Raw genomic sequence first — 26,556 nt, forward strand, 5'->3', positions numbered from 1 at the left:
GAGCATACGAGATTGGTTATTATTCCATGAATGACTGCTGCACATTTCGCTGATTTCTCAGGAATTCCTCAGCACGGCCTTCCCTGGTATCACCATTATGAAGGCGAAAGTATTTCTTGACTCCCCACACAGCGCACTTCATTCCTGGTGTGTTCAGCCTGCATTGTGACCTGTGCTTTAAACTTGTAGAATTATTTACACACCAGACAGACAAGTTAGGCCAGGATCGGGATTAAAACCACTAGTGACCGCTCTAATATTTCTGTCCTCATAATTGCCTTTAAAGAGAACCAGTATTAACTGAGCTTATGCAGAAATGTTTTTATTTGTGTTTGCGTAATTTATCTGAAGATGACTCTGGGCTGAGAGTCAGTGCGGAGAATCGCTTTTAAAGTCTGACAATTGCTGCCATGCCAGCTGCCTGAACTTTGCTAAGACTTGCGGTCTTTCAGCTCCTAAGTGACCTTAACAGCATCACACACAGAGCCATGTAGTTGCTCATATTCCTCCTAATCACAGTGCTCTAGTATGTGATAATGTATTGCATGCTTGGGAGCTGGCATGTGCCATCAGCATGAGTTCAGGCACTTGGCAGATCAACAAGTGTCAAGCATAAAGGGGACATTAAATTATCAGACACGTACCATACAGGCCAATCACTTTTTAGTTATTCCGGATTGCTAAAAAAGAGGGGGGGAGACACCCTCTGGAAATACACATAGGAAACAATCCTCACTTGCACACCTTCTTCATACTCGGCTGATCCTCAGTGAGAAAATATCACCAACCCATAAGAGATAATATCACCAACAGACAACCAAGGTGAATTGCCTCTGCTAATTTCCAGGGCCTAGAACCTCCACAGAAGCAGATAGTCTTTTATAAGGGGCAAATATACATCGATCTGTTATAGATAACCTGCATGATATAATAATGTAAGGCTTAATATTCAAATTTTTTGCATAAGCCCAATTGTGCCTGGTTCTCGTTCAGTATTGTCATCAGTCCACTCAAACCAACATGGTTCATCCAACTTGTTTTTAAATTCCTTTAGTTGTATTTAAAAAAAAAATACACCAAATTTGTTAAGTGTATCACCTTGTTTTCTTGTTTACTAATACTGTTTTGATGCCATGGATGACTCATTTTTACTTGGGTGAAACACTAGTATATATTTTATGTAGTGTAGAGAAAAAAACCTCTCTGACAACTACTGTACTGTGGGATGATTTCCTACCACCTGACCACCAATGTAAAGGGGCTTTTCTCCTACCTGACCACCAATGCAAAGAACCCTGTGAAAGAGACAGACGTGTGTGGTGGCTGCTGATGCAAAGGGGCCACATATTCTGTGTGAGCGCAGTTTATTGGAGTGTAAGCAGACAGAAGGGCCTCTAGAGATAGAGAGAGCCCTCCCTCTGGTCTGCTGCGCTCAGTGTTACACAGACAATCGCTTCAGTGGGACATCACATCACTGCTACAGCTGGGATATCATCGCAGCCTGGACAAACAGTTGAGCCGGTATAGTGAAGAATTCCATAAGGCCCAGCAATTGGTGGGAGGCCTGAGGACATTTAAAGAGAGAGTTCCCAGTGTCTTCCTATGAGCAGAGTCTACCTCCAAAGAAATCACAGATGACTTCAGGACCAGCAAAGTGTTGGCTGGAGAGAAAGGGGACGCCCGTCTCTCGCTGACGGACATCCCCGCTGCAAGACTGACCTGGGAAGTGGTGAGAGGCCTTTGGCCACTTTGTGTTATTTCCGCAATTCATCTCATCAGCACAGTATGGGCCCCAACGATGGCTAGCCTAAACTATTGCTACTGGCCAGTAGTATAGAGAGTTATACACAAATTGGGACTGACACATTAGCAATCAAGTGCTCAAGGATAAAGATGGCTTCTAAGATAGTTCAGTACTGTATACTTCAGTATAGACGTGCATTCGGATTTGGACAAACCTGCAAATCAACGCAATTCAGTTGATTTCGGCAGTTCGTCCGAAATAAGGAAGTTATTATATGCCCAAATATCCGAAAACTATATTTGGGGATACAATATGGCCGCCGGCGTGTTCTGCACATGCCTGCCGCCATCTTGGAGGCGGAGCGGATGACGTCACATGACGGTGACGTCGCACGCTGAACGAACGGTGGCCACATTGGCCACCGGCACGTTCTGCGCACCTCCATCTTGGAGTATATCTTGGTTTACACCAAGATGGCGGCGCTCGAACATGCGGGTGTGCTGTGGATCCTATTTGCCCAGGATAGGTCTTCCCTCCTAAAGCTTAATAATTAATGGGACACAGCAAAATATAAACTGACTGGGGTTTTAACTCTTTTCTACTCTCTAATAAAAATATAAAACGTTTTAGCTATACATGCGCTTTAAGTTAAGTTATTGTCACAAAATTGAACCAAATCAACTTTCTCATTAAACAAATCTGTAATAATGTACTAATTAAATGTTTAGATAGCTTGCTTATGTAGGCAGGATTCGTCTGTCAGGATAGATCTGTGGGCAGAGTTTCATGTATATAATCAGTAACCCTGAGCACCCATGATTATTACTATAGAGTGAGGAGGTAGCAGGAGTAAGCACACATCTCCGGGTACTTATCTGTGAGATGAGAATACTGAGCAGATGAGGTTGTCAGATGTGTCTAATGGATATTTCTGAGAACGCTGCATCTCCTGTGCCTTTAGCTTTCATTTTATTACCTGTACATAACGTATAATAATGCGTGGCCTACCTTTGTTGACCTCCTTTGGTGGTGGTGTCCATACTTCTCTCTTCCCCAGATGGAATTTAATACATATTCAGTTAATTAAATGAAATTTAAATAAAACAATGTTCTGCTTTTTTTTTTTTTTTTTTAAATAAGCTTGTTATTTTTTATTTACGGCGGACAGCAGCCACCAAGCCCCTTCAAGTTACCAGCACCAAGGGATAATAAATTAAAGTGTATCTACAATCAAAAATCAAACTGTAATCAGTTGTAGCTTACCAGCCTATATATGTGGTGTCTGCATTAGTTTTCCCTTTTACAGGTTTTCTTCCATTTATTTTAACCTGATGTCGTACAGTGACAACACTCACAAACTGTACTGTAACTAACTATGGAAGGTGTCATCCTAGGCTGCTCTCCTGATTTGGACTACAAAAGCCTCCCCCTTGGGAGGACTGGGAAGGTGCAATATATTTCATGTTTGTTCTTCAATTCAGATATACTTTAACTTTCAAAGTATTTTTATTAATTTAAAGATTAAGAGTACATTACAACCAAACAAAATGTCAAGAAAAAAAAGGCTGTAAACCTGCCCACAGGGATACAGCAATAGGAATCACAAGAAATGGAGGCAAGAGGCAAACCCAACTGTCTAAACTTCCAGCATATCAAGTTGTCAATTAGACAAAATGGGATAGAAAGTAACAAAACCAAAAGCAGAACTTGTATCCCCTATGGAAAGTAAGATGAAGTAGACAACGCATCATGTAAAGAGACATAGAAGAATGGGTGTCTCCAAACCTCCTAGGGTGCGGGAGGATTACCAGCAACTAGAAAAGTAGTACAAGAGTCAGAAAAAGTCTAAAGGAAAGATAGAAAGAATAAGTAAAGAGACAAGAAAGGAGGGAAAGAGAAAGGTGATCCAGAGGAGGTAACCCACCACCCAGCCATCTAAAACAAAAATATCAGCACTAGGCATAATTTACTCCAGTATAAGTCAGCCAAGGATTCCATACTTTTTCAAACTTCTCCTCAGTGTCTTATAGAATACTATGTAACTTTTCATGAACCATGATCCACGACAGTTTGAGTGTCCTCCAGGCTTTGGTGTCCTCCAGGCTTTAGCAATACAAATTTTAGCTGCTAACAAAAAAACTCCCCTGGAATTAGGCGATTCAACAAAACGTATTGCTGGTCTCTATTCCAAAAGGGTGTAATTTAGGGCACAGCCGCCAGATTCAGATATACTTTTATTACATTACAACACAACAATCAGTTTCTTCACCAAGTTAGAATAAAAATGCCACGATGCTACAACTTTAAACAATATACATCTACTAATAGCAGTCTGTTTAAAGTGAATGTTAAGCCAAATGTTGTGGGGCTCCGTAAGAGACATTTCACCTGATTTCTATCAGGATACCAAGAAACCAGACAGAAACTTAAAGTGCAGGTTAAACAATAAAAGGAGTTTATTGAAAATAACAATTAACAAAAATGGCAAAAACAATGGAGAAAGTCCAGGACGTCATCGGTGCCAAGCCAGAGGTTAGATGCCAAAGCAGGTAGTCAGCTGAACCAGGTCAGGGGACACTAAGACCAGGCTGAAAGGAAACAATAGCCAGGAACCAGGAGATGATTTAGCCAGAACAAGGGTCATACACGGAAAACAAGAACAACAGTAGAGCACTTGGTAGATCAGAACACACGCAAGGGCAGAGACTAAATGGACAAGCTGTTTGCTAATCGGAGAACTGGTGGTGCATCATCATTCTTAGACAGGAATTTTCTAGAAGTTTATTTAGTAGTGGCAGAATGATGATGTTTACAGGTTTGGTCATAACAGGGTGCCAAAGAGGAACGAACAATGTCAGACAGCTCAACTGGACAAGGAAGGGTAAGAAACCCAGACAATGTTTTACTAGACAGAAAGTGAGGAGAAATCTGCAACAGTAGCAAAAATATGACAGAGTTCCTACCAGTAGCTTCCTTTCTGCACTATTGAAAAATATATTTTTGTTTCTTTCTAACTGTTAGAGATTTCCCCTCACTTCCTTCCTGGTAAAACATTGTCAGCAGGACAGGAAGTAAGGGGAAACCTAAACCTAAATTGAACCACAGGTCATCTGATCAGTGTGCAGCTGATTGAACTGGTATGATCTGTGTTGAATGTTGATTCATTTGAATTGTTAATTTCATTTTCAGTTTGTCTATGTTGTGAATTTATGAAACCTTGCCATTGGGATGTCCATAGATGAGAATTCGGCATTCTTTCAAGAAAAAGGTCATCTATTCAGCCTGCTGCGATGCCATATCCTCTTTGTTTTTCACCCCACGTTGTCTTGATTTGGAGAACGGTTTGTCTGCACCCCTGAGAAAGTATAAACCTAGGAGAAAAGAGCAAAGAAGGAACAATTACCATAAACAACAGTAGGTCTGCTGGGCCAGCTCACCAAAAACTGATATTTCAATTCCTGCTAGATGCCTTAGAAATAAAACCACCTGACAGTTTATTTTTATCTCTTGGGGACTCTGTTGGTGAGAACTCTCTGCTGAGTTCAGATGATAGGTTCTAGGGATGCACCGATACCAATACTAGTATCGGTGCCAATACAGAGTATTTGGGCGAGTCCTCGTACTTGCCCAAATGCTCCCGATAATGAAACTTCTAGTATCAGGAAGCTGGACAGCGAGTCATTACACGTCACCTGGCTTCTCGATTGGACGGGAAGCCGGCTCCATGCTCCCTCATCACCAGGGAGCTCGGAGCTCGCTTCCTGGCCAATCAGGAAGCCAGGCGGCGTGTAATGACTCGACGGCCAGCTTTCAGATTGATCGGAAAGCTGACCAATCAAGAAGCCGGGCGGCGAGACATTACCCACCAACTGGCTTCAAGAAAGCCAGCTCCATCACCTGGTGATGAGGGAGCATGGAGCCGGGTTCCCGGCCAATCAGGAAGCCGGATGGCGTGTAATGACTCGCCGCCCGACTTCTTGATTGTTCAGGAAGCTAGCCAAAAAAGAAGCTGGGCAGCAGGTCATTACTTAATGGGACTTCCGGTATCGTTATTCGGTATCGGCGAGTACTGAAAAAAAAATATCGGTACTCATAATCGATACCGAAAAACGGTATCGGTGCATCCCATTCTGCCTGTTTTATTTATTTTATACTGCAGAAAAGCTATGGCCCCTTTCAGACGGGCAGTCCAATCAGGTCCACCTGTTAGTTTTTCAGGAGAATCTGATCAGAAGCCCAATGTTAATCTATAGGCAGCTGGATCTAAATGGACATGTGTTTGTTTACTCTCCATTACCCTAAATTCCATCCAGGTCCAGAAAACAGAATGGAACAGAGTTCTGTGTTTGAGGACCTGAAAGTGACAGGGGATAATCTGATGTAAACAGACACAGGTCCACTTACATCTGACTCTTCTTAAACCTAACATGGGTCCAGTAAGTTCAGTTTGCAATAGAGGAAAAAACTGTTAGTCACAACAGTGACATCCGTTATGTACTGCTCCAATCAGCAGGAAATGTGTGATCGGAACAGGCGCCCGTGTGAAAGGGACCTAAGTGGTTGAACTAAAACACACAAAGGTGGATAGAGACTCCCGAAACCCCAAATGAACAGAAACAGAGCTGGAAATTATGGCAGCGAGATCTCAATGTTGGCGTGTCCAAAACATACACTCAGTGGCCAGATTATTATGACCACCTGACGTTTGTAGGCAAATTAGCTATAATTTCGCGCTGAAGTTGCTAGAGGGCCAGACCATTATAAGGCGCTCTGTTACTGCAGATCTTGAACAGGGATCCTCTCAAATGATCTCTGAATGAACTGTTCGACGCACAATGCATAGTAAGGAAGCCGAAAGCCTGTTCGAACACCTTTTGCTGTCTGCAGCATTGGAAAAAAGTCATGTGGTCCGATGAATCACGTTTACAGTTGCATCATAACACGATGGAGGCGCTCTGTTTTTCTTTGTATTCATCAGACATGTTGAACTTGTCAGATTCCTCGCATCACCTTTTAACATCTCGTGGAGTCAATGCCAAGAAGAATCGCCACAGTATTGAAGGCAAAAGGTGGCCCAACGAAGTACTGATGGGGTGGTCATAATAATCTGGCCACTCAGTGTACATAAAGCCAGGGTCTGACATCCCACGGGGCTCCATTTAAAGTACAATATCACTTTTCATTTAACTGATCCTTTAAAGCTGGTCTATCATCTAAAACTTACAAAATACAATATAATTGACTCTTACAGTGGAGGACCACTCAAAAACAAAAAAAACTAACAAAGATATTTTAAGGAAGTTATAATAAGAAAGCATGCACCTGATATGACATTGGTCATTGTAGAAAAACATCAACTGTTTGCTGCTTTTCTTTTTAAAATGTTAAATGCTTAGCTGTATCGGTTTTCATTACTTCTGAGTGTCATACCCAGAGCAGTTATATAATGCTTATCCCTGTATGATCAGCCTGTCACTGGCTGTCAAACCATGCAAGGATAATGCCCGAGACTTACCGATTCTTATTGTTTACAAGTCCAGTAGACCACATCATGGGCCACGTGTTGGGTGAAATATATGTTTTAGTTGAGTTTTCTTGCACGGCTAGAAGACAATAAAATGTAAAAATATGGTTAGCTATTTGTTTTGATATAAATGGAAATGTTGCTATTGTTAAAAAAATAACTGATGTAACATTTATAATTACAATGCAGGTCATTTGGTGATTTACAATTCAGAAAAAGTACCTTTCAATTTATAGCAGGTGGCAAATTCCTAAAACTGAATTTATTGTATTCATAGCAACAATAAGGATGTTCTGTACAAGGCATGTATATGGAACTCCTCCTGTTTTTTTGAAATTTCCTGAAATCGGAGCCGCCGGCCGCCACCTGTCTGAGGAGAAAAAAACAAAACAGCATAGGAATGCATAGTTAGATTGCAATTGGCCATTTCTCTTTTCAATAGCCAATAGCAGACTAGCTATTGCACCCGACCACTGCTGCTGTCAATCAGCAGAGGTGGACCTGAAGTTCTCCATCAGGTCCTCTTCTAGTGATTGACAGCAGCAGAGTGCGGGTGCAGTAACGAGTCTGCTATTGGCTATTGCAAAGTGAAATAGCCAATAGCAATCTAGCTATTCATTCCTATGCAGTTATTTTCTTGTTTTTGTTCTTTTTCTGATGGCAGCAGCTGTCAGAATACTAAAAAAAAAACCCCAGCAGATAGCAAAGAAGTTTCCGGGGCTATCTGCCATCATTTCAGGGGGGTGCTCTCTCTCTCTTCAGGAGGGGGGGAAGAGGGCTCCTCCCTGAAATGAGAAGGGCTCCTCCCTGAAATTGCTTTTTTCAGGTTGGGATCCCTGCATGTACCACATGATGATCCTGGAGTGTTCAAGGACTGGCTTTTGTGAAGCAAGGAAGGTGAGTGATAAACGTTGCCTGTTAAGTCTCATATCTCTAGTGCTGAACCCACTCCTCAAAGGTTTATTGCCTGTATTACAATCAAAACAATACAAGACAGATGGGGAGGATCGGTGCTGCATTGCCAAATTAAATGCTATAACCATTTTTATAATAGGAGAGTTCCCCCAAATGGCTTGGACACTATGGTTAAGAATATCAGCACATGAAATGCTCTAGATAGAACCATTTGTAACCTATTGGAGCCCCTTTATCAGACAACAGTACCACTGGCTCTATCCTAAACATACAATATGTATGTTTATACATACATTATTATTAGGGATATTTTCTCTCACTTCCTCTCCCTGTGATGCCCATACACACTCTAATAAATGAAGGGTGCGATTGTCACCAAGACAGGAAGGACACAGATAGTAAAAATATAATTGACAGCGGTGGATTTTATGCTTGTATTGAATAATAAAGGACTTTAAAGCAAGATGTTTCCTTGAGCCTTTCCAAAAAAAATATTACAATTGGGTTTTAAAGATAGGATTTTAGGGGTTCAACAAGATTAAAAATCCAAACCCCGGGCTATTTTTTAAACTTGTTTTTTAATGTTCCCTAAGTGCTATAAAAATGCCTACACCACAAGACGTACCAAGTCTTCTGGGTAGAACGATACCCAGTTTCACTCAACCCAGAGATTGTGAACTATATTGTAAATTCATGGTGCCATGCCCCTACCCCATACCAAGTGTCACCATGGCACTCTCGGTTCACACTGTACTAGTTTAGAGAGGGGTGCTGGTGTCATCACACCAGCTCCACCTCTCTGCATCAGTGTGGACCTCCCAGCCCGGAGAAGAAGGTGAAGTGGACCCTGCAGCATCAGATGAGTGGCCTGAAAACTTCACAAAAGGCAAATATTAAAATAATTAAAATATTAAATAAATACATCAACAGCCATTGGGGGACAGAGTTTGGAAACGGGTATTGACAGTAGGGGGAGCTTGGGCTCTAAGTTTTAGGGTTCAGATTATGATCAAGGGGTTAGGGTTAGCATCTAGTATGAATTGAGGTTAAGCAGCAGGATATGTTTAAAGCTTATTTCAAGGAAAAGTTAAACCTCCCAACAACCCCCCTCTCCTTGAAGTCTGCACTAAAAAAACCCTCGCTGAAGCCTCCCCCATGAGCTGAGACTGGTGATCGAGGGCTGCTATCTTTGACCAGTCTCGTTGCCCCCCTCATGGTGACATCATCACACAGCTGCATTCTTCTGGGGACAGAGAGAACCCTGCTGCTGGCTCTAGCAATGATCTAGAGGAGCGAGGGGGTATTGTTTATTGGCGAGGGGTGGCTGACCAGAGTAGAAGGGTAGGCTAACGGTTAAATGGTAGGTTTAAGGGTTACATTTTGGGGTTAAAGTCAAGATTTAGGATTTCTCATCGCTATCTGTCCTGATGGCAATGGTGACCAAACAAAATAAGAGGGTTAATCTCCTAACATGTCATGGACAGCACTTAAATCTAACAGGGGTTCTAACTTTTCCTCACACTATCCACAATAAAAAAAAAAATGGTACCTAAATACACTTTAAGATCACCAATGCAGAAAAATCCTATAGTTTCTCTTTAACCGCTTGCTGTCCGCCTGTTGTGAAAAAACAGGTCCCATTGGCGGGTTGCCGTAATTAGACGGCTTTCTTTTTCTACACGGGCAGAAAAAACCTGCGCGCTCTGCAGAGCTGTTACCGGCTGTTTGACATACAAACGATCGGCGGCTCTATAGCCGCCGATCGCTTGAATGTTGTGTGTGCTCGCTCCCCCTCCTGCAGTGCCGCCGCCCCCCCTCCTGCACCTTCAGCTTCAGTCCCGGGATCCGCTACCCCATCTGCGGCCCGGGACCGGCTCGGGAGGGTGTCAGGAGGAAGGTGGGGGGGAGTTCAGCATCTTGCTCCTTGCTGACCTCTCTCCGTATTCTGAATGCGGAAGTGATGTGTATCACATCACTTCCGCATTCACCTGTCAGTCATCTGGCTGCTATTGCCAGAGAGAAGAAGCTGATGAAGCAGTTCTCTGCTTCGTCAGCTGCTTTGGGGATCCTTAGGTGACATTAGGGGTCTTAGAGACCCTAATGTCTCCATAAAGAGAACCTGTCAGTGTGCAAGAAGTCACATATTAAAAAAGAATGACCCCCACCCCCACGTTTCCGCACATATAAACGTAAATACGTGGTCAGCGCGCGAAAACGACAATTGCGCTACATATGTTACATATCGTCGCGAACGTCGGAGTGAGAGTAATAATTTTAGGGCCATCAATCACTGGTAACACTAAACTGATGAGCGGTAGAAGCTTTTAAATCGTCGCCTATGGCCAATTTAGGGTATTGTAGTTTATTGAGGTTTCGCGTGTGCGTGCAATTTTAAGGCCTGACATGTTTGGTGTCTTTTAACCCAACGTGACCCCGTCTTTTATATTTTACCAAAAAATTGGGTAATAATAAATGTTTTATAATTTAATATGGGGGGACAGGTTTTTTTTCCCGGTAATTTTTCCTTAATATAGTAAAAAATAAAAACCACAGTGGTGATTAAATACCACCAAAAGAAATCTCTATCTGTCCCCAAAAAATGGTATAAAATTCCTTTCAGTACAGCGTTACATGACGGAATAAACGTCAGTCAAAGTACCGCAGCGCTGAATACTGAAAAATGGCCTGGGCAGGAAGGGGGTTTAACACAGCGGACTTCAAGTGGTTAAAAAATTGATCTCCAAGAGACAAGCCCGCCTTCCCTTTAGATGTTACCTTTGCTGTAAAAGGTTGATCCAGGTTTCGCTGTTCCATAAGGCAATGAGAAAAACAATTATGCAAAAAACACGAAGACACCACAGAAAGAAGCAAATCTTCTCCTTGAGAGCATTGGTCCAGTTAGAAATTTTAGAGGCCAAAAGGTAAAACCCCAAGACAGCGCCGGCGCACAGGAGAACATCCATTGATGCTTGAAATGTAGCTGCAGATCTCCGTCCCAGTAAGACTGAGTTGTGAGGAAATGTCTGGTGACTACAAAGTGCTGTACACCCTATTTACCATCAACGGGAAATGAAACTGAATGAACTGGCCCATAGCCAGCACACTCGGGAAAGTCCATTGCTTTCCATGGTAAATAACTCTTTTTTTTTTGTACAGTAACTGGAAATGTCAGAAGTAGACGTAGAAGATATAGCAAGTTAAATGTTTTTTCCTGGATAGTCCTATGCTGGGCTCCCTCTAGTACAGCAAATGCTGCCCCCTTCCATCTGCCTACATCACTATGAGTATATTATACTGCACGTGCCATAGCAAAAAGTGGCCTTAAAGTGACATGGTTACAAGCAGTCTCCTCCTATACCCTAGCACAGATATGCCACAGTCCTTGTACCCACAAAATACTCTGTAAGGGTTCATTCACATCACCTCAGTTGAGCTGCCTTGACCTGCACAGATCAACACCGCTCAACACCGGGCACATAGGGAACAATTGTTTTCTACGTTACATGTTTACACCACAACACTGGGTTGTGGTGTGTTGTGTAAAACTACAGACATGCTATTTCACAGTGCACTTTCACTTCACCTCATATTCAGTTCTGCTGTGGTGCATAGGGCCTCATTCACACTGTAATTGGCCGGCACGTACAGCTCCGTGCTGCGTGCACGGCGTATTGGGCAGCTCCCGGGAAGGACAGGTGCTGCGTGTGATTGGTACGCAGCCCCTGTCCTCTATGGGAGTACGCGGCCGAATGCCGCCCTATGGTCACCTCAAGTACAGGTCCGTACAGGTACGGGTGTCCCAGCGGGTGATCCATCCTGCCAGCGTATGAGTATGCTCACCCACACGGACATGCAGGGCGGGTGAGCGTAGGTTGGCGTACGGCCGCGTAGTCCCATAGAGAAGGACAGGGTCTGCGTACTAATCACACGCAGCACCTGTCCTTCCCAGGAGCTGCCTGATACGGCCCTGCACGCAACACGCAGCTGTACGCGCCGGCTGTTTCCAGTGTGAATGAGCCATAGAAGTTAATGAAATGTCACCATTGTGTAACAGAATGGTGCTCATAGTTACTCCAATGGATGGTACCGTGTGATATCACAAGTAAATGTGATATCTGTGGTTGTGGCCCCATTATGGAGAGTCACCCTTTTTGCCCTGTGGCCATTGTCAGTTAATGTGAAACACCCCCCAAATTTTGGGTTGTCACCAGAACAGGGAGAGGAATAGCCATAGCCACCGCCTCCGTGCTTACCGGTTACCTGTCCTACCCCCGCTTCTATTGCGGCCGCCTGGTGGAATGCTGCGAGGAGAATGCATTGAAAAGTACAGGTGAGACTGGGAGGAGGGGAGCCTGTGTGCAGGTCAGCCCTGGAAGTCCCAGCATGGTGTGTGTGTATTTTGTTTTATTTTTTTGGCCAGATATTTCTCTATACACATCTAATATTCTGATGATTAAAGTCTGTGTACAGCCCAAACTTTTTTTGTAGTATTAGGCCCCGTTCACATGTAGCGAATTATCACGCGATTTCTGCCGCGATATCGCGCATTTTTGCCGCGCGATATCGCGAGAAGTCGCCGGCCAATGCTATTCAATGGAGCTGTCTTAACTCCATGTCGCTCGTCGCGGTCGCAAGTCGCTTCTACCGGACCCTTTTTTCGGCGGATTTTGCGCGATTTTGCCTTTTTTCTATGGAGCCCGACGGAGAAGGTCGCGCTACCGTCGCTGGAACGTCGCCCCGAAAGTCGCGCTATCCCGGCCGTGCGGATCCGCTGCAAAAGGTATGTCGCTACGTGTGAATGGGGTCTTAGATAGAGTAGGGAAGGATTAAACCCGTCAGATTTATTTTTGTAGCCTGTGTACCTTTTGGGGAGATTTTTTCTTCACTCCTGCTCCAGGAACAGGAAGTGAGGGGAGTTCTTTCCAATGCTGGTTTCACAGGAGTGTTCTATCAGTCCATTGACCTGTGATTGCAGGGATCAAAAACAGAGTGCAGTACATCCCTATGGATGGGCAGTTGTATACAAACGTGTGTTAGTCAGTTAAATGCCAAAAGAGATTGTGGCCAGGTCTTCTTTTACTGACCCGGGCAGATATATGTGGACACGTGTTTGTTTACATCCGGCCACCCATAGTGATTACACGGATCCCAAGATGGAGGAAAACAATCGGAACCAATCTGACTCCGTAGGGGATATTTCTAGGTAGGGATGCACCGATACTCGCCCAAATGCTCCGATGCCTAGCCCGATACTTCCGGATATCAGAAAGCCGGGCAACAAATCATTACATGCTGTCCGGCTCCCTAATTGCCGGGAAGCCGGCTGCACTTGTGACGAGATAGCATGGAGCCTGCTTCCCGGCCTATCAGGAAAGCCGGGCAGTGTGTAATGACTCGCTGCCTGGCTTCCCGATTGGACGGGAAGCTGGCCAATCAGGAAGCTGTGCAATGATGCGGGCCACGGCTTTCTGATTGGCCAGGAAGCTGGCTTCATGCTCCCTCTTCGCTTCATGACGAGAGAGCATGGAGCGGGCTTCCCGGCCAATCAGGAAGCCGGGCGCTGCATTATTACATTGCGCCTGGCTTCCTGATTGGCCAGAAAGCCGACTCAATGCTTTCTCGTCACCTAGCGACGAGAAGCATGGGGATGGCTTCCCTGCTAATCGGGAAGCCGGGTGGCGAGTCTTTACACGCCGCCTGGCTTCCTTGATGGGACTTCCGGTACTTGGTATTGAGTATCGGCGTGTACCGGAAAAAACAAATATCGGTACTCAATAACGAAATACCGGTATAGGTGCATCTCTACTTCTAGGATAACCTGCTATGACAGAATGGATGATGCTCGTGTGAAAGGGGCAGGGGTCCCCATTAGAAGGTTTCCCCTCTCCTTTTGTTCTTGTGACACCTCTACAGTTGTGTATTTCCCCTGGCTTTCTGTCCCAGTGAAATAACTGAAAACATTGACTTTTGTTGAGCGGAGCCATGCCAACAGGGCCACGCACAGCCTTATGTATAAAGCAATTTTTGGTATTGATTACATATCTCCTAGTTGGGGAGATTTCCCCTCGCTTCCTGTTCTGCTGACACTCTGTGTGGCTGAGACAGGAAAAGAGGGAAAGTCTCCAAAATTAAAGAAATAGTTTTGGCTGAATCTTTTCTTTATTATCTCCTGTATTCTTTACGTTAAGAAGGGGGACTCAATCTGGAAATGCTTTTTGCTAATTGTTCTTGTGGCAGCATTTCCTGTTGAGGAGACCGGTCACTGCAAGCAGTTCTCTGTGCTCTGGTTGGCTGGTCACCTCAATGCATCATAATAGTTCTGATCACCGTGCGGTCATCACACCAGCGCTGCCTGAAATATGAGGAATGGTGAATGTCTTATCCCTGCCTTCCTAATGTGCTGATGCTGAGGGTACGGTCACACCAGATGCAGTGCGTTCCGGTTCGATTCTGGCCAGAACGCATTGCGGCCGGATAACTGTTTTTGTGGGGAAGGAGGGGGCAAGGCGGGCCATTGAAGTGAATGGCACCGTAGCCACGCCCTCCGGCAGCAATGCGATCGCCTGGTACAATGTGCCTGCAGTCTGGTGGCTACGGTGCCATTCACTTCAATGGCCCGCCATGCCCCCTCCTTCCCCACAAAAAAGTGAGCAGGCTGCAATGCGATGCAGTGCGTTCCGGCCAGAATCGGACCGGAACGCACTGCATCTGGTGTGAACGTACCCTCAAGGTAATGAGGGGGAAGTTCTCTTCTCCCCTGTCCCCACAAACCCGACTACTGCTCCCAAAAACTGTGCACACATTGAGTGCATGCTGAGGGCTCATGGGAGATGTAGTTCTGCGGGATGGGCCTACATCATATGTGTTATAGGCCACTCGGCAGGCTCCTTACAGTGCTTTTTTGGAAGCAGAAAATGGATGAAGCTGGGTGATGATCTGACTTGAACTTCTGTCCCTATAGGAGCAAGGGATGCAAAAAGAAAGAAAAACAGTAGGATAAGGTTAGAGGAAAACTCTGGGCCAATAAAAAACGTACCCTTGGAGTGGGCCAACCAATGTACTGCAAGGGTGAAGTTCTCACTTTTTTTTTTCTAGGGGCTGGAATGAAGCAGAATTTTCTGACCTGATCCCGGCTTCTTCAGGACTGCTAGAGCGGTCCCCACGTTCTCTTCTCCTCTGGGCTCCAGCAGTCTAAGGACCTTTGATAACATCACGTCTTATGCAGGTCCTTTGAGGGACATTCCATAGTTGGAGCAGAGGGGAAGAGAGGTGAGCGCTGACCGCCACGGGGCTGAGGATCAGATATCTGCTTTATTTGGACCCCTGGCCTTGACAAAAGGAACACCTATCACTTGAAGTGCGGGGGTAGCCCCGCTGCAAGGTCATGGTTATTTGCCAGGAGTTGTTCTTTCGGAGGAACAAAGATTTGCCTAAAGATGGGCTTTAAAGGAGAACTATGGGGTAAGTGTTTTTCCCCATAGTTCTGTTAAGGGTCACGGGAGGACACATACTAACCTCCTCCTATGACCCAAAGCTCCGTATATGTAGCTCGCGGTATACTGAGACTGCCGCAGCCGGAGGAGGACCTGACGTTACTGTCGAGATCCACCCAGCTGCGTGAGTGACAGCTGGCTCTGCCTATCTAGAGGGAGAGCCAGCTGTACCCACCCCTCCCCCGTCCGTTCCTCCAGTCAGCGCTGGAGAATCGGGGAGGGGGGGAATCCCTGCAGGGAGCCGTGAGTGACAGTCACGGCTCTCTGCAGGGATGTGAGCGAGTGACGGTAGGTGTTCGCTAACTTCCCGATCTATTGAGCCGACCTGTGACAGTCTCATTGTCACACGTCGGCTCGAACTATGAGGATGAGTGATTTTCACTCGCCTCATAGTTCTCCTTTAGGGCTTGTTCACACCGAAAGCTTGTGTGTTCCAGAGCAGTAGCTGCTGGAACGCACCGCGATCGCTAAGAAACTTCTGACCGTGTTTTGGGGTGGGAGGGGGCGGTGCATTGCATTCAATGGCACTGCTTCCACGCCCCCCCGCCTGCAGTGCACTCGACCGCGTTTGCAGTGGAACGGAACGCTGGCAAAGTCTTGCCACGCGTTCAATCGCACTGCGGGCGGGGGTGCTTGGAAGCGGTGCCGTTGAATGCAATGCACCGCCACGCCCCCAAAACGCGGGGAGAGGTTTCTTAGCGATCGCGGTGCGTTTCAGCAGCTACCGCTCTGGAACGTACACGCTTTCGGTGTGAACAAGGCCTAAAGGTACTTTCTTCTTCTTTTTTTTTTTTCTATTTTGATAACTATTATTTATTATCATTATTATAATTTAATTATTATTACGTTTGCACTTCTTATTTTTATCAGCCTTCCGGGAAGACTTGGGAAATAAACTGTTTGGCCAGCACCTGGCCCAAGACGTCATCTTCCGAGCGGTCACAGGATTTATGAACAATGAAAACCCCAAAAAGCCCTTAGCCCTCTCCCTGCATGGCTGGACCGGAACCGGCAAGAACTTCATCAGCAAAATCATTGCAGAGAACATTCACCAGAAGGGGATGAGCAGCAAATACGTCCATCTTTTTGTGTCAACCATGCATTTCCCCCACAACAACCTGGTTCCCCTCTACAAGGTGCTCTTACATCTGCAGAGCTTGCGCACATAATATCAGAGTTCCAAGAACTTGCTTGAGCAGTGCTCTCTATATTGCTACTGGAACTGACTGTTTATGGTCAGACGGAAGGCAGATTTAGTTAGTTAAGCTTTAGCCCTCATTCACACTAGAAATGGCCGGCATGTACAGCTCCGTGCTGCCAGCAGGGCCGTATCAGGCAGCTCCCGGGATGGACAGGTGCTGCGTGGGATTAGTACGCAGCCCCCGTCCTTCTCTATGGAACTACGTGGCCGTACCTCACCCTGCACGTCTGTGAGGGTGTCCGTACTCGTATACGGACAGGATGGATCCTGTCTGTGTCCGAGCCAGGAAACACGAACCCGTACGGAGCTGCACTTGGGGTGAGTGTAGGGGGGCGAACGGCCGCGCACCCCCATAGAGAAGGACAGGGGCTGCGTACTAATCCCACGCAGCACCTGTCCTTCCCGGGAGCTGCTCGATACCGCCGTGCACGCAGTACGAAGCTGTATGTGCCGGCTTTTTCTAGTGTGAATGAGGCCTTAAGTGGTATGCATTAAGGCAGGGGTAGGCCACCTCAGCACTCCAGCTGCGGTGAAACTACAAGATCCTGACAACCACATGTATGACTCCAAGCTGCATGATGGGGTTTGTGGTTTCATCACAGGTTACCTGAACCTGCCTTGAAGGAGAACTATGAGGTGAGTGCTTTTCACTCACCTCATAGTTCTAGCCGACCTGTGACAATGAGGCTGTCACAGGTCGGCTCAGTAGATCGGGAGGTGAGCGAACACATACCGGGTTCGCTAGCCTCTCGATCCTGTCACGGCTCTCTGCCGTGACAGGGGGCGGGGCTGGATTCCCCCCTCCGATCCGCCAGTGCTGACTGGCGGAACAGACGGGTGAGGGGGCAGGTACAGCTGGCTCTGCCTCTAGATAGGTGTATTGAGAATGTATGTATATCCCTATTTGTAAATAAACCCAACACTTATTTAAGATTCAGTTGTTCATCAGTAATTTAAGGGCACCCCCAAACCAGAGCACATTCTACAATAGGCAGAGCCAGCTGTCAGTCACACAGCTGGGCGGATCCCGGCACAGTATACTGAGGCGTCTCAGTGTACTGCGAGCTACGGCTCGCGGTATACTGAGCCTAGGGTGACGGGAGGACGCTAGTTTGTGTCCTCCCGTTACGAGAACTATGGGGAAAAGCCTTAACCTCATAGTTCTTTTAAGGCATGTGCAGACCACTAACAGCGTAACTAAATCTCCTATCTGCCGAGGACAGCGCCACCTTAGCGTCTGTTTAAATGTGCCGCTTCCTGGTTCCTTTGCATGTGATCAGATATGACATTAACCATTTGGGGACTTCAAAGACCAGTTGGCAGCTGACATTAGCACCCTGGCACATATGACAGGTATCACCGGAGGCATACCTTGAATGTAGCCCACACTGCACATGTGCTAGTAGGCTGAATGTAAATGACAACACTGCAGAGAATAAGATTGACATGTTTAAGGATTTATTAATGTTTACTGAACTTTTCTAACTTGAGCTTTCTTTTAGGTATCCATTAATCCGATTGGTTTAGTTTTGCATTAAGGGTCTTAAGGTGTCTGCAGCCTGTAGCAGTGTAGAATATGCTTGATTGGTACCAACTGATATGAATACTCGAGGTCCTCCTTTTATCTTTCAGGATCAGATACAGTCGTGGATTCGTGGAAATGTATCTAGCTGCCCTCGTTCCATATTCATATTTGATGAGATGGACAAGTTACATCCAGGTCTTATCGACACAATCAAGCCGTTCCTGGACTATTATGAGCAGATAGATGGCGTGTCATACCGTAAAGCTATTTTCATTTTCCTCAGGTACCAATTGGACCTCTCTGAGTTCTCTGATCTGCTTACTTGTTGTGATCAGTGACTCAAATAGTAATAAAGACAGTGAATCAGCATAGGAGCCAGGCAGCTGGCATTTTCAGAAGGGGGTCAGCAATGTCAGCTCATGTATTATTTTAAATATGAGTTTACTTAACCAGTTGACATCCGCGGTGTTAAACCCCCTTCCCATCCAGGCCGAGTGAAATAAACTCATCTCCACAGTTAGTCGACGTGTGACGCTGCAACTGTAACACGTCGGCTCTATTGATGGACAACTGAGTGATCACAAACCTCTGCAGGGAGAAGATCGTGAACTGAGCGATTAGCGACCATCAGTCAATGCTCCCCGTAGGGATTCCTCCCTCCCCTCTCTGTTCTTCCTGACCTGTTTGGAGGGACAGACAGGGGAAGGAGTGGGCACAGCTGGCTTTGCCTCTAGAGAGCTAGAGTCAGCTGTCAATCAGGCAACGGGGAGGATCCCGATAATATATATGCTGAGTTTCGGGTCACAGAAGTACATTAGTAAATGTCCCCCTGTGACCTAAAAGAGAATTATAGCCAAATATAGTTTTGGCCATAGTTCTCTTTTAATAAAAGCCCTCACGTGTTTACCTGCTATCAAGAGGTAACTATCTGCTGCCAATCCCCTGCCATTTTTTGTTTTAGCTGTGCCCCAGGGGGGACTCTGAGCAGCAGATCAGCACCTTTGCCTCATGCAGAACTCATCCCTTGCCATGGTCAGACCTGGGAATAGCAAAGGAAAATCAATAGGCTGGTCAGACAGTGTCGGGGGTTCTTATTAAAGTGACATTAAACCCTCAGATTTTTTAACATAAACCAATACTGTAATGTGCGCCTTACTGTAATCCATGGTTGTTTCCCTTCTCTTTGCTGCTCTTCCTTTTAAATCTGTATATGTTCCCATGCTCTGCAGAACTTCTGTTTTGCAGCAGACTGCCTTGTCTCAGGAATGGATACCCGGTGTCTGTGTATACGTTTCTATAGGCTTGTAACCTGAGCCAGCACTACAGGAAGAGGCCCTGAGCTGAAAAGGGGAAGTTCTCCCCAAGCATGAGTAGACATGAGGATTTAAAAGGAAGAGCAGCAAAGAAAAGGGAAACAACCATGGATTACAGCAAGGCGCACATTACAGTATTGGTTTATGTTAAAAAATCTGAGGGTTTAATGTCACTAAGTTGTTCCAATTAAGCAGCACCATTGGGTGGATGTAATCTCCGTTATTTTGCTTTTAAGAGAACCCGTACATTCAAGCCTATGTCTTGTGGTTCAAATGTATAAAATAGGTGCAGTTCTGCATATCTGTCACATGGGGGTTTGTTTTCTGCAATCGTTCACCAACATTAAGAATTGGTCTGACCTCAAATAACAATAAAGAGGCATGATTTTCAGCCCCTCTTGAATTTCTCTGTTTTTACAGATGAGTCTGTTGTCACATCTAAATATCTTTCTTTTTTTTCCCCTTCATTTGCTTTGTGTGTCTAACTACTTACTATTTGCCTTCCTAGATTTTGGTTTTCTGACACAGTGCTAATATAATACTTCCTTGTCTAACTAGTTTCATGGTTCAAGCAATGAGAAGGCATGCAGCTAAGGAAAAGGAATTATGCGTAGTTACCTGTATTACTATTTATAACCTGGCAACTGTTTTATGGTCTGACATGACAGTCAGAGGAACATTTTTATAGATTTTTTTTTAAATTTAATAATGGTTCATCAAAAGCCAAGATCATGGAAGAAAAAGCATTTGCACGTCTTCTGCCTCCATCACGTTTCGGGTGGCTCACTTCTGGCCCGCGCAAGACTTTGTGTTTAGAGAAACTGGCCGCCTGCCAAGATGGCAGACCCTACAGCTCTGGCACTCCTTCGCAGGTCTGGTGGGCTCAACCTCCCCACGAGTGGACCTCACACAGTTTGAGGAGACCTGCTTGATTGGAGAGGTAGTTGACCTGACCACAGTCTGTCCACATCTCATACGCTTTTGACACATCCGCCAGACCTGCTCGAACCGGTGTTCCTGGCTGAGTGGGAGAGAGACCTAGGAGCTACCTTCACTCGGTAACAGCAGGATACTATTTTCCATTTCGCACATAAGGCATCTCTGGCCAGTTCAGTCCAGGAAACGGGATATAAAATCCTTACAAGGTGGTACTTTGTCCCTACTATCCACAGGATGTTTCCTCAATCCTCCCCTAACTGCTGGAGATGTGGGTTGGGGAGGGGCTCCATCCTACATGTCTTTTGGTCTTGCCCACATCTTGGAGAGTTTTGGGATGCGGTCCTCGGAATGGTTAAACGACTTGCAGGGATATCGTTAAAAGATAATCCCGCGGCCGTCCGACTACACCTGTTCTCGCTCTCCAGGGCCCGCTACTGCAAATCGCTCCTGTTACACCTTCTGAAATCAGCCAAGGCATGCATACCCTTGTGCTGGAAAAGTTCAGACCCACCCACGCTGAGACTCTGGCTCAAAAAAGTCGATGATATCCGAGTGATGGAGGAAATGACTGCAACCCTCCACCACATGGATAGTAGCTTCAGGAAAACCTGGTTCTACTGGTTTGAACTTCTATACACACACGAGTGCGGGGCCTTGATGTCTTCCAAGCTCTATGGGGACTCCCTGGGGCAGCCGCCTCCTGCTGGGCCATGCGGTGTTATGGTTGGCCTGACCGACACTGCAAGTTCAGAAACTCCCTCTCATACAACCATGGCTCGGACTCGTCCGCAAGACGAGGCATGCCTGAGCAGTCTCCACACACCGATGCCCGGATCTTTCACCCCAGTCGGACCTGATAAATATATGGCTTTCAGGGTCTCTTGTGGCCCTATCGCATCCTTTGATACCAGCCTCTTCCCTTCACCTATCCTTTCTGTAGCCCTTCCCAAGAGATCTTCCGTTTCCCTCTTTGTTTATGTCGTGTCTCTATGTTAGCCCTAATGGAGCCTAGCTGCTGTTCAGAATACGGGTTTTGCTCTTACAGTCGGCCAGACACCCTACAATAACTACAAATATGTTATAATATGTAAGATGCTTATAAGCTACTGACTGCAAGGCCCACGTGATTGTGCCCCCTACATGCACTTTCTCAGGGCATTAGTTGCCCTAGCTCAGGTAGTCCTTGTATTGTCGACAATGCCTTGACTCTGTATGTATGTCGATTTATATTTGTCCCCATCTGTTTGACTGTAACATTGTAAACCTTAAAAAAAAAAGCCAAGATCAAATAATGGAATGAAGTTACAAGATTTGGGTCTTTGGGTTATCTCTTGAAAAATAATCTGTGTTTTTGCTCATCGGGTTTTTCTTTCTACATTTGACTGTGTTGAGGTAAACCAGACTACATCCCATAACTTTCATGTTTTCATTAGCAATGCAGGGGGCCATGTGATCAACAGAGTGGTGCTGGGATCCAGTAAGAGGAGAGAGGAGCTAAAGCTGCAGGATCTGGAGTCTGTGCTGGCTGTCGAGGTATTCAACAACAAAGACAGTAAGTGCTATTGGGTCAGGGCTGGGCATTTAAATGTGGAATTTGATCAGTTCAATTCAATGCGTATTGGTGACCTGACTCCTGGGATGTGTTTTGTCCTGTGCTGGAGTCTGCACGAAAAGTACATTATTTACATTGATCATGAAATCACAGAAAAACAAAATCGATGTTTTGGGACCACACAGGGTCCCTTCATCAGGCAATGTGATAACAGGTCTGTATACCTTTTATTCAGAGGGAGATTAGCACACTTCCAGTAACTGATCGCCCCTCCAATCACTGAAAGCGTAAGTGATGTGTATTACATCACTTCCGGTTTCAAACTGTCATTTCTCTCGCCGCTGTACCTGGAGAAGAAGCTGGTGAAGCAGATCTTTGCCTCATCGGCTTCTTTGGGGTCCCTAGGTGACATTAGAAATGTAATAGACCCCTGATGTCTCCATAAAGAAGAACTGTCATTGTGTCTGTGCTATCACATAGGGGGCTTGTTAGCCCCCTATGTGATAGCAATAAAGTTAAGGTGTTTAAAAAAAACAGTCGTATATAAACAATTTTTTAAAAACAACAAAACAAAAATTTTGGGTATGGTAGTGTTTGTGATTTTTAAGGCTTGACGTGTTTGTCAGACACAACCAAAAAAATTTAGCAGAATACATTTTGGTCTAAATGTATGAAAGATTATTTATTTGCAATGTTTCATAACATAATGTAGAGAGAACATTTTTTTTCTTCAAAATTTTCTGTACTTTTTTCCTTTTTATATAGTAAAAAATAAAAAAAAAACTCACTGGTGAATAAATACCACCAAAAGTAAGTGCTATTTGTCCCCAAAAATATATATACAAATAATTTCTGTATAGTGTTGTATGACAGAATACATTTCCGTCAAAGCACCTCAGCGCTGCATACTGAAAAATGGCCTGGACAGGAAAGGGGTTTAACACCCCGGGCTTCAAATGGTTAAAGGAGCTTCCTAATTTCCTAATTCTGCTTGAGCTTGCCCTCTCCCTCCTTCTGCACATTCCTGTTAGCCATTGAGGCTGCCCATCATGTTGATCAGCCAATAGGAATGTGTGGGCATAGTAGCAAGCTCCAGCACTACCTGGAAGTGTCTGAAGTATACTTGATGAGACAGCCTGGCATTTAGCAGAACAGAGAATTGTAAAACCATTTAACCTCCCTGGCGGTCTGATTATGCAGTATTTTTGCATGCCAAATCGAATTTCCCCACGAACCGCTATCGCTCAATTCTGCAAGTGATTCTAAATCACTATCGCTGTTTTCTAGCTGTCTAAAACCGTTTTTGACCTAAAGGGACGCTTTTTGCATGCCATAGACGTTCTCAAGTTTCCGAAAGAACAGTGAAAAGAGAAAAAAATGGAGGCCGGGCACTGGACAAAGCTCTAGATCAGAGGGGGCCCACAATTTTTGTGTTAAGATCTACTTTTCAAATGATGAGCTACATGAGATCTACCAACGAAAAAAAAAAACCTCCATCGCTCTCCTGGCTGTCTCTCCTTGCTCATCCTCCTGGCTGTCTCTCCTGGCTCTTTCCTCGCTCTCTCTCCTGGTTGTATCTTCTCTCTCTCTCTCTAGGCTGTCTCTCCTTGCCCTCTCCCCTGGCTGTCTCTCCTCTCTCTCTCTCTCTCAGCCCTGGCTGTTTCTCCCCTCACTCTCTCCTGGCTCACCTTGATGTATGTTGCAAACAGTGTAGTGCAACAGGCTGTGTAAACTAATAATCTTTGATGTAATACATAGCACTTCAACCACCAGAAAGGTGTCAGGGAGCTTGGCTCAGCAGACTCACGCTAAAAGGTACTCATGTGTGCACAGCTAAAAAAATATACCAAAATGGAATAAAGGGGCCGCCATTCACACCCTTCGTGATCTACCAGCATCAGCTTCGAGAGCTACTGGTAGATCACGATCTACCTAATGAGCACCCCTGCTCTAGGGACAAAACTGAAGTGATATGGTTTGATACAGTAATTATAGCAGATTACATTGTATTGTGTGTATTCTGTGTATATTGCATGTTTTCACTTTTGAATTTCCCGCCGGCTCCGGAACACTTTTGTGCAATCCTGAGTGTGGCTCGGGGTTACCGCTATTGGTGCTGAAAATTAACCCCGAGCCACACTCGGGAATACCACCAGGGAGGTTAAAGGTATGTGCACCTCTGGGTACCTGCACCTCATACCTACGAGCTGCTTTCAGTAGTCTTCCAGTCATAGTCTCCTTCAAGAGGATTATAATGTGATTGATCAGGGTTGACCAGATGCGACTGCCTTCATTACTGTTATTCCACCATGTTTTTGTATCCCTAGATGGCTTTTGGCACTGCAATCTGATTGACAAGAATTTGATTGACTTCTATGTCCCTTTTCTACCGCTGGAGTACAGACATGTAAAGCAGTGCGCCTTGGCGGAGTTAAGACATCGGGGGCTAAAGGCCGATGAAGAGCTGGCATCCCTTGTGGCTAAAGAGATGACTTATTTCCCTAAGGACCTTCGAATATTCTCTGATAAAGGCTGTAAAACTGTCACAGCAAGACTGAACTTTCATCTGTAGTCGCTGCTGTCTGGTTAAGCCAGCTGCTGGTCAGTAGAGGCGCGATCCTCTTCCCTTTATCCTTGTACTGAGCATACGAGATTGGTTATTATTCCATGAATGACTGCTGCACATTTCGCTGATTTCTCAGGAATTCCTCAGCACGGCCTTCCCTGGTATCACCATTATGAAGGCGAAAGTATTTCTTGACTCCCCACACAGCGCACTTCATTCCTGGTGTGTTCAGCCTGCATTGTGACCTGTGCTTTAAACTTGTAGAATTATTTACACACCAGACAGATTCAGACTTTCAGGACATGTTTGTATCTGGTGGCTGTGAGGAGGTAACTTGTGGTCTCAAATTTTTTTTTTACTGTTCTAGAAACACGAAAACTGCCATTTGATGACCTGGAACCCAAAAAACCTCATTTTTCCAGGTCAGTGGGCAAGTTAGGCCAGGATCGGGATTAAAATCACTAGTGACTGCTCTAATATTACTGTATTCATAATTGCCTTTAAAGAGAACCAGTATTAACTGAGCTTATGCAGAAATGTTTTTATTTACGTTTACGTCATTTATCTGAAGATGACTCTGGGCTGAGGGGCAGTGCGGAGAGTCCCTTTTAAAGTCTGACAATTGTTGCCATGCCAGCTGCCTGAACTTTGCTAATGGTACTTGCGGTCTTTCAGCTCCTAAGTGACCTTAACAGCATCACACACAGAGCCATGTAGTTGCTCATATTCCTCCTAATCACAGTGCTCTAGTATGTGATAATGTATTGCATGCTTGGGGGATGGCATGTGCCATCAGCATGAGGTCAGACATTTGGCAGATCAACAAGTGTCAGGCATAAGGGGACATTTACATTATCAGACACTTACCATACAGGCCAATCACTTTTTAGTTATTTGCGGATTGCTAAAAAAGAGGGGGGGGGGGGAGAGACACCCTCTGGAAATACACATAGGAAACAATCCTCACTTGCACAACTTCATACTCGTTTGTTCCTCAGTGAGAAAATATCGCCAACCCATAAGAGATAATATCACCAACAGACAGCCAAGGTGAATTGCCTCTGCTAATTTCCAGGGCCTAGAATCCTCCACAGAAGCAGATAGTCTTTTATAAGGGGCAAATATACATCGATCTGTTATAGATAACCTGCATGATATAATAATGTAAGGCTTAATATTCAAATTTTTTGCATAAGCCCAATTGTGCCTGGTTCTCGTTCAGTATTGTCATCAGTCCACTCAAACCAACATGGTTCATCCAACTTGTTTTTAAATTCCTTTAGTTGTGTTTTAAAAAAATACACCAAATTTGTATCAAGTGTATCACTTTGTTTTCTTGTTTACTAATACTGTTTTGATGCCATGGATCACTATTTTTCACTTGGGTAAAACATTATAATATATTTCATGTAGTATAGGAAAAAAAAAATCTGAAATGAAGGGCTTTTTTTTTCCGTTATGTTTTATAATTCCAATCAACGTGAATTAAATAGTTTTGAATTATTTAATGAAAGTGTAGTGCAAGTACCTACCTCTTGCAATCACCTGTACAGCAGTACCAGGACTGAGATCCGGCCTGCATGAGCTGCATGCAAATATCTTAACAAGAAACATACTTCTAGGAGAGAATAGAGCGAGTAGACGGATGACCGTATTTGCTGTTGCTGCTCCTCTACTGTCCAGGCAGTGAGAAGAGGACATCACTGTAATACAAATTCATTGGCAGGTAAACAGCTCTTCTAGCATTTCAACTATACATTTTAAGTTCAGCTTTAAATGGACTT

At 45.0% G+C, this 26,556-nt stretch overlaps 1 protein-coding gene across 1 annotated transcript; it reads left to right on the forward strand.

Moving 5' to 3' along the window:
* Positions 1-30: 30 nt before the first annotated feature.
* Positions 31-24,788, forward strand: LOC108792680 (torsin-1A-like). Its single transcript, XM_018563514.1, has 9 exons — positions 31-109; positions 1,611-1,729; positions 5,487-5,644; positions 10,973-11,104; positions 12,395-12,513; positions 16,547-16,812; positions 18,510-18,685; positions 22,088-22,206; positions 24,534-24,788. Exons 1-9 carry the CDS (start codon positions 31-33, stop codon positions 24,776-24,778), a joined length of 1,413 nt encoding a protein of 470 aa, XP_018419016.1. The 3' UTR covers positions 24,779-24,788.
* The last annotated feature ends 1,768 nt before the right edge of the window (positions 24,789-26,556 follow it).

This window comes from Nanorana parkeri, unplaced genomic scaffold, assembly GCF_000935625.1.
Source record: "Nanorana parkeri isolate BGI_ZX_2015 unplaced genomic scaffold, ASM93562v1 scaffold669, whole genome shotgun sequence".
Taxonomy (NCBI): Eukaryota; Metazoa; Chordata; class Amphibia; order Anura; family Dicroglossidae; genus Nanorana; species Nanorana parkeri.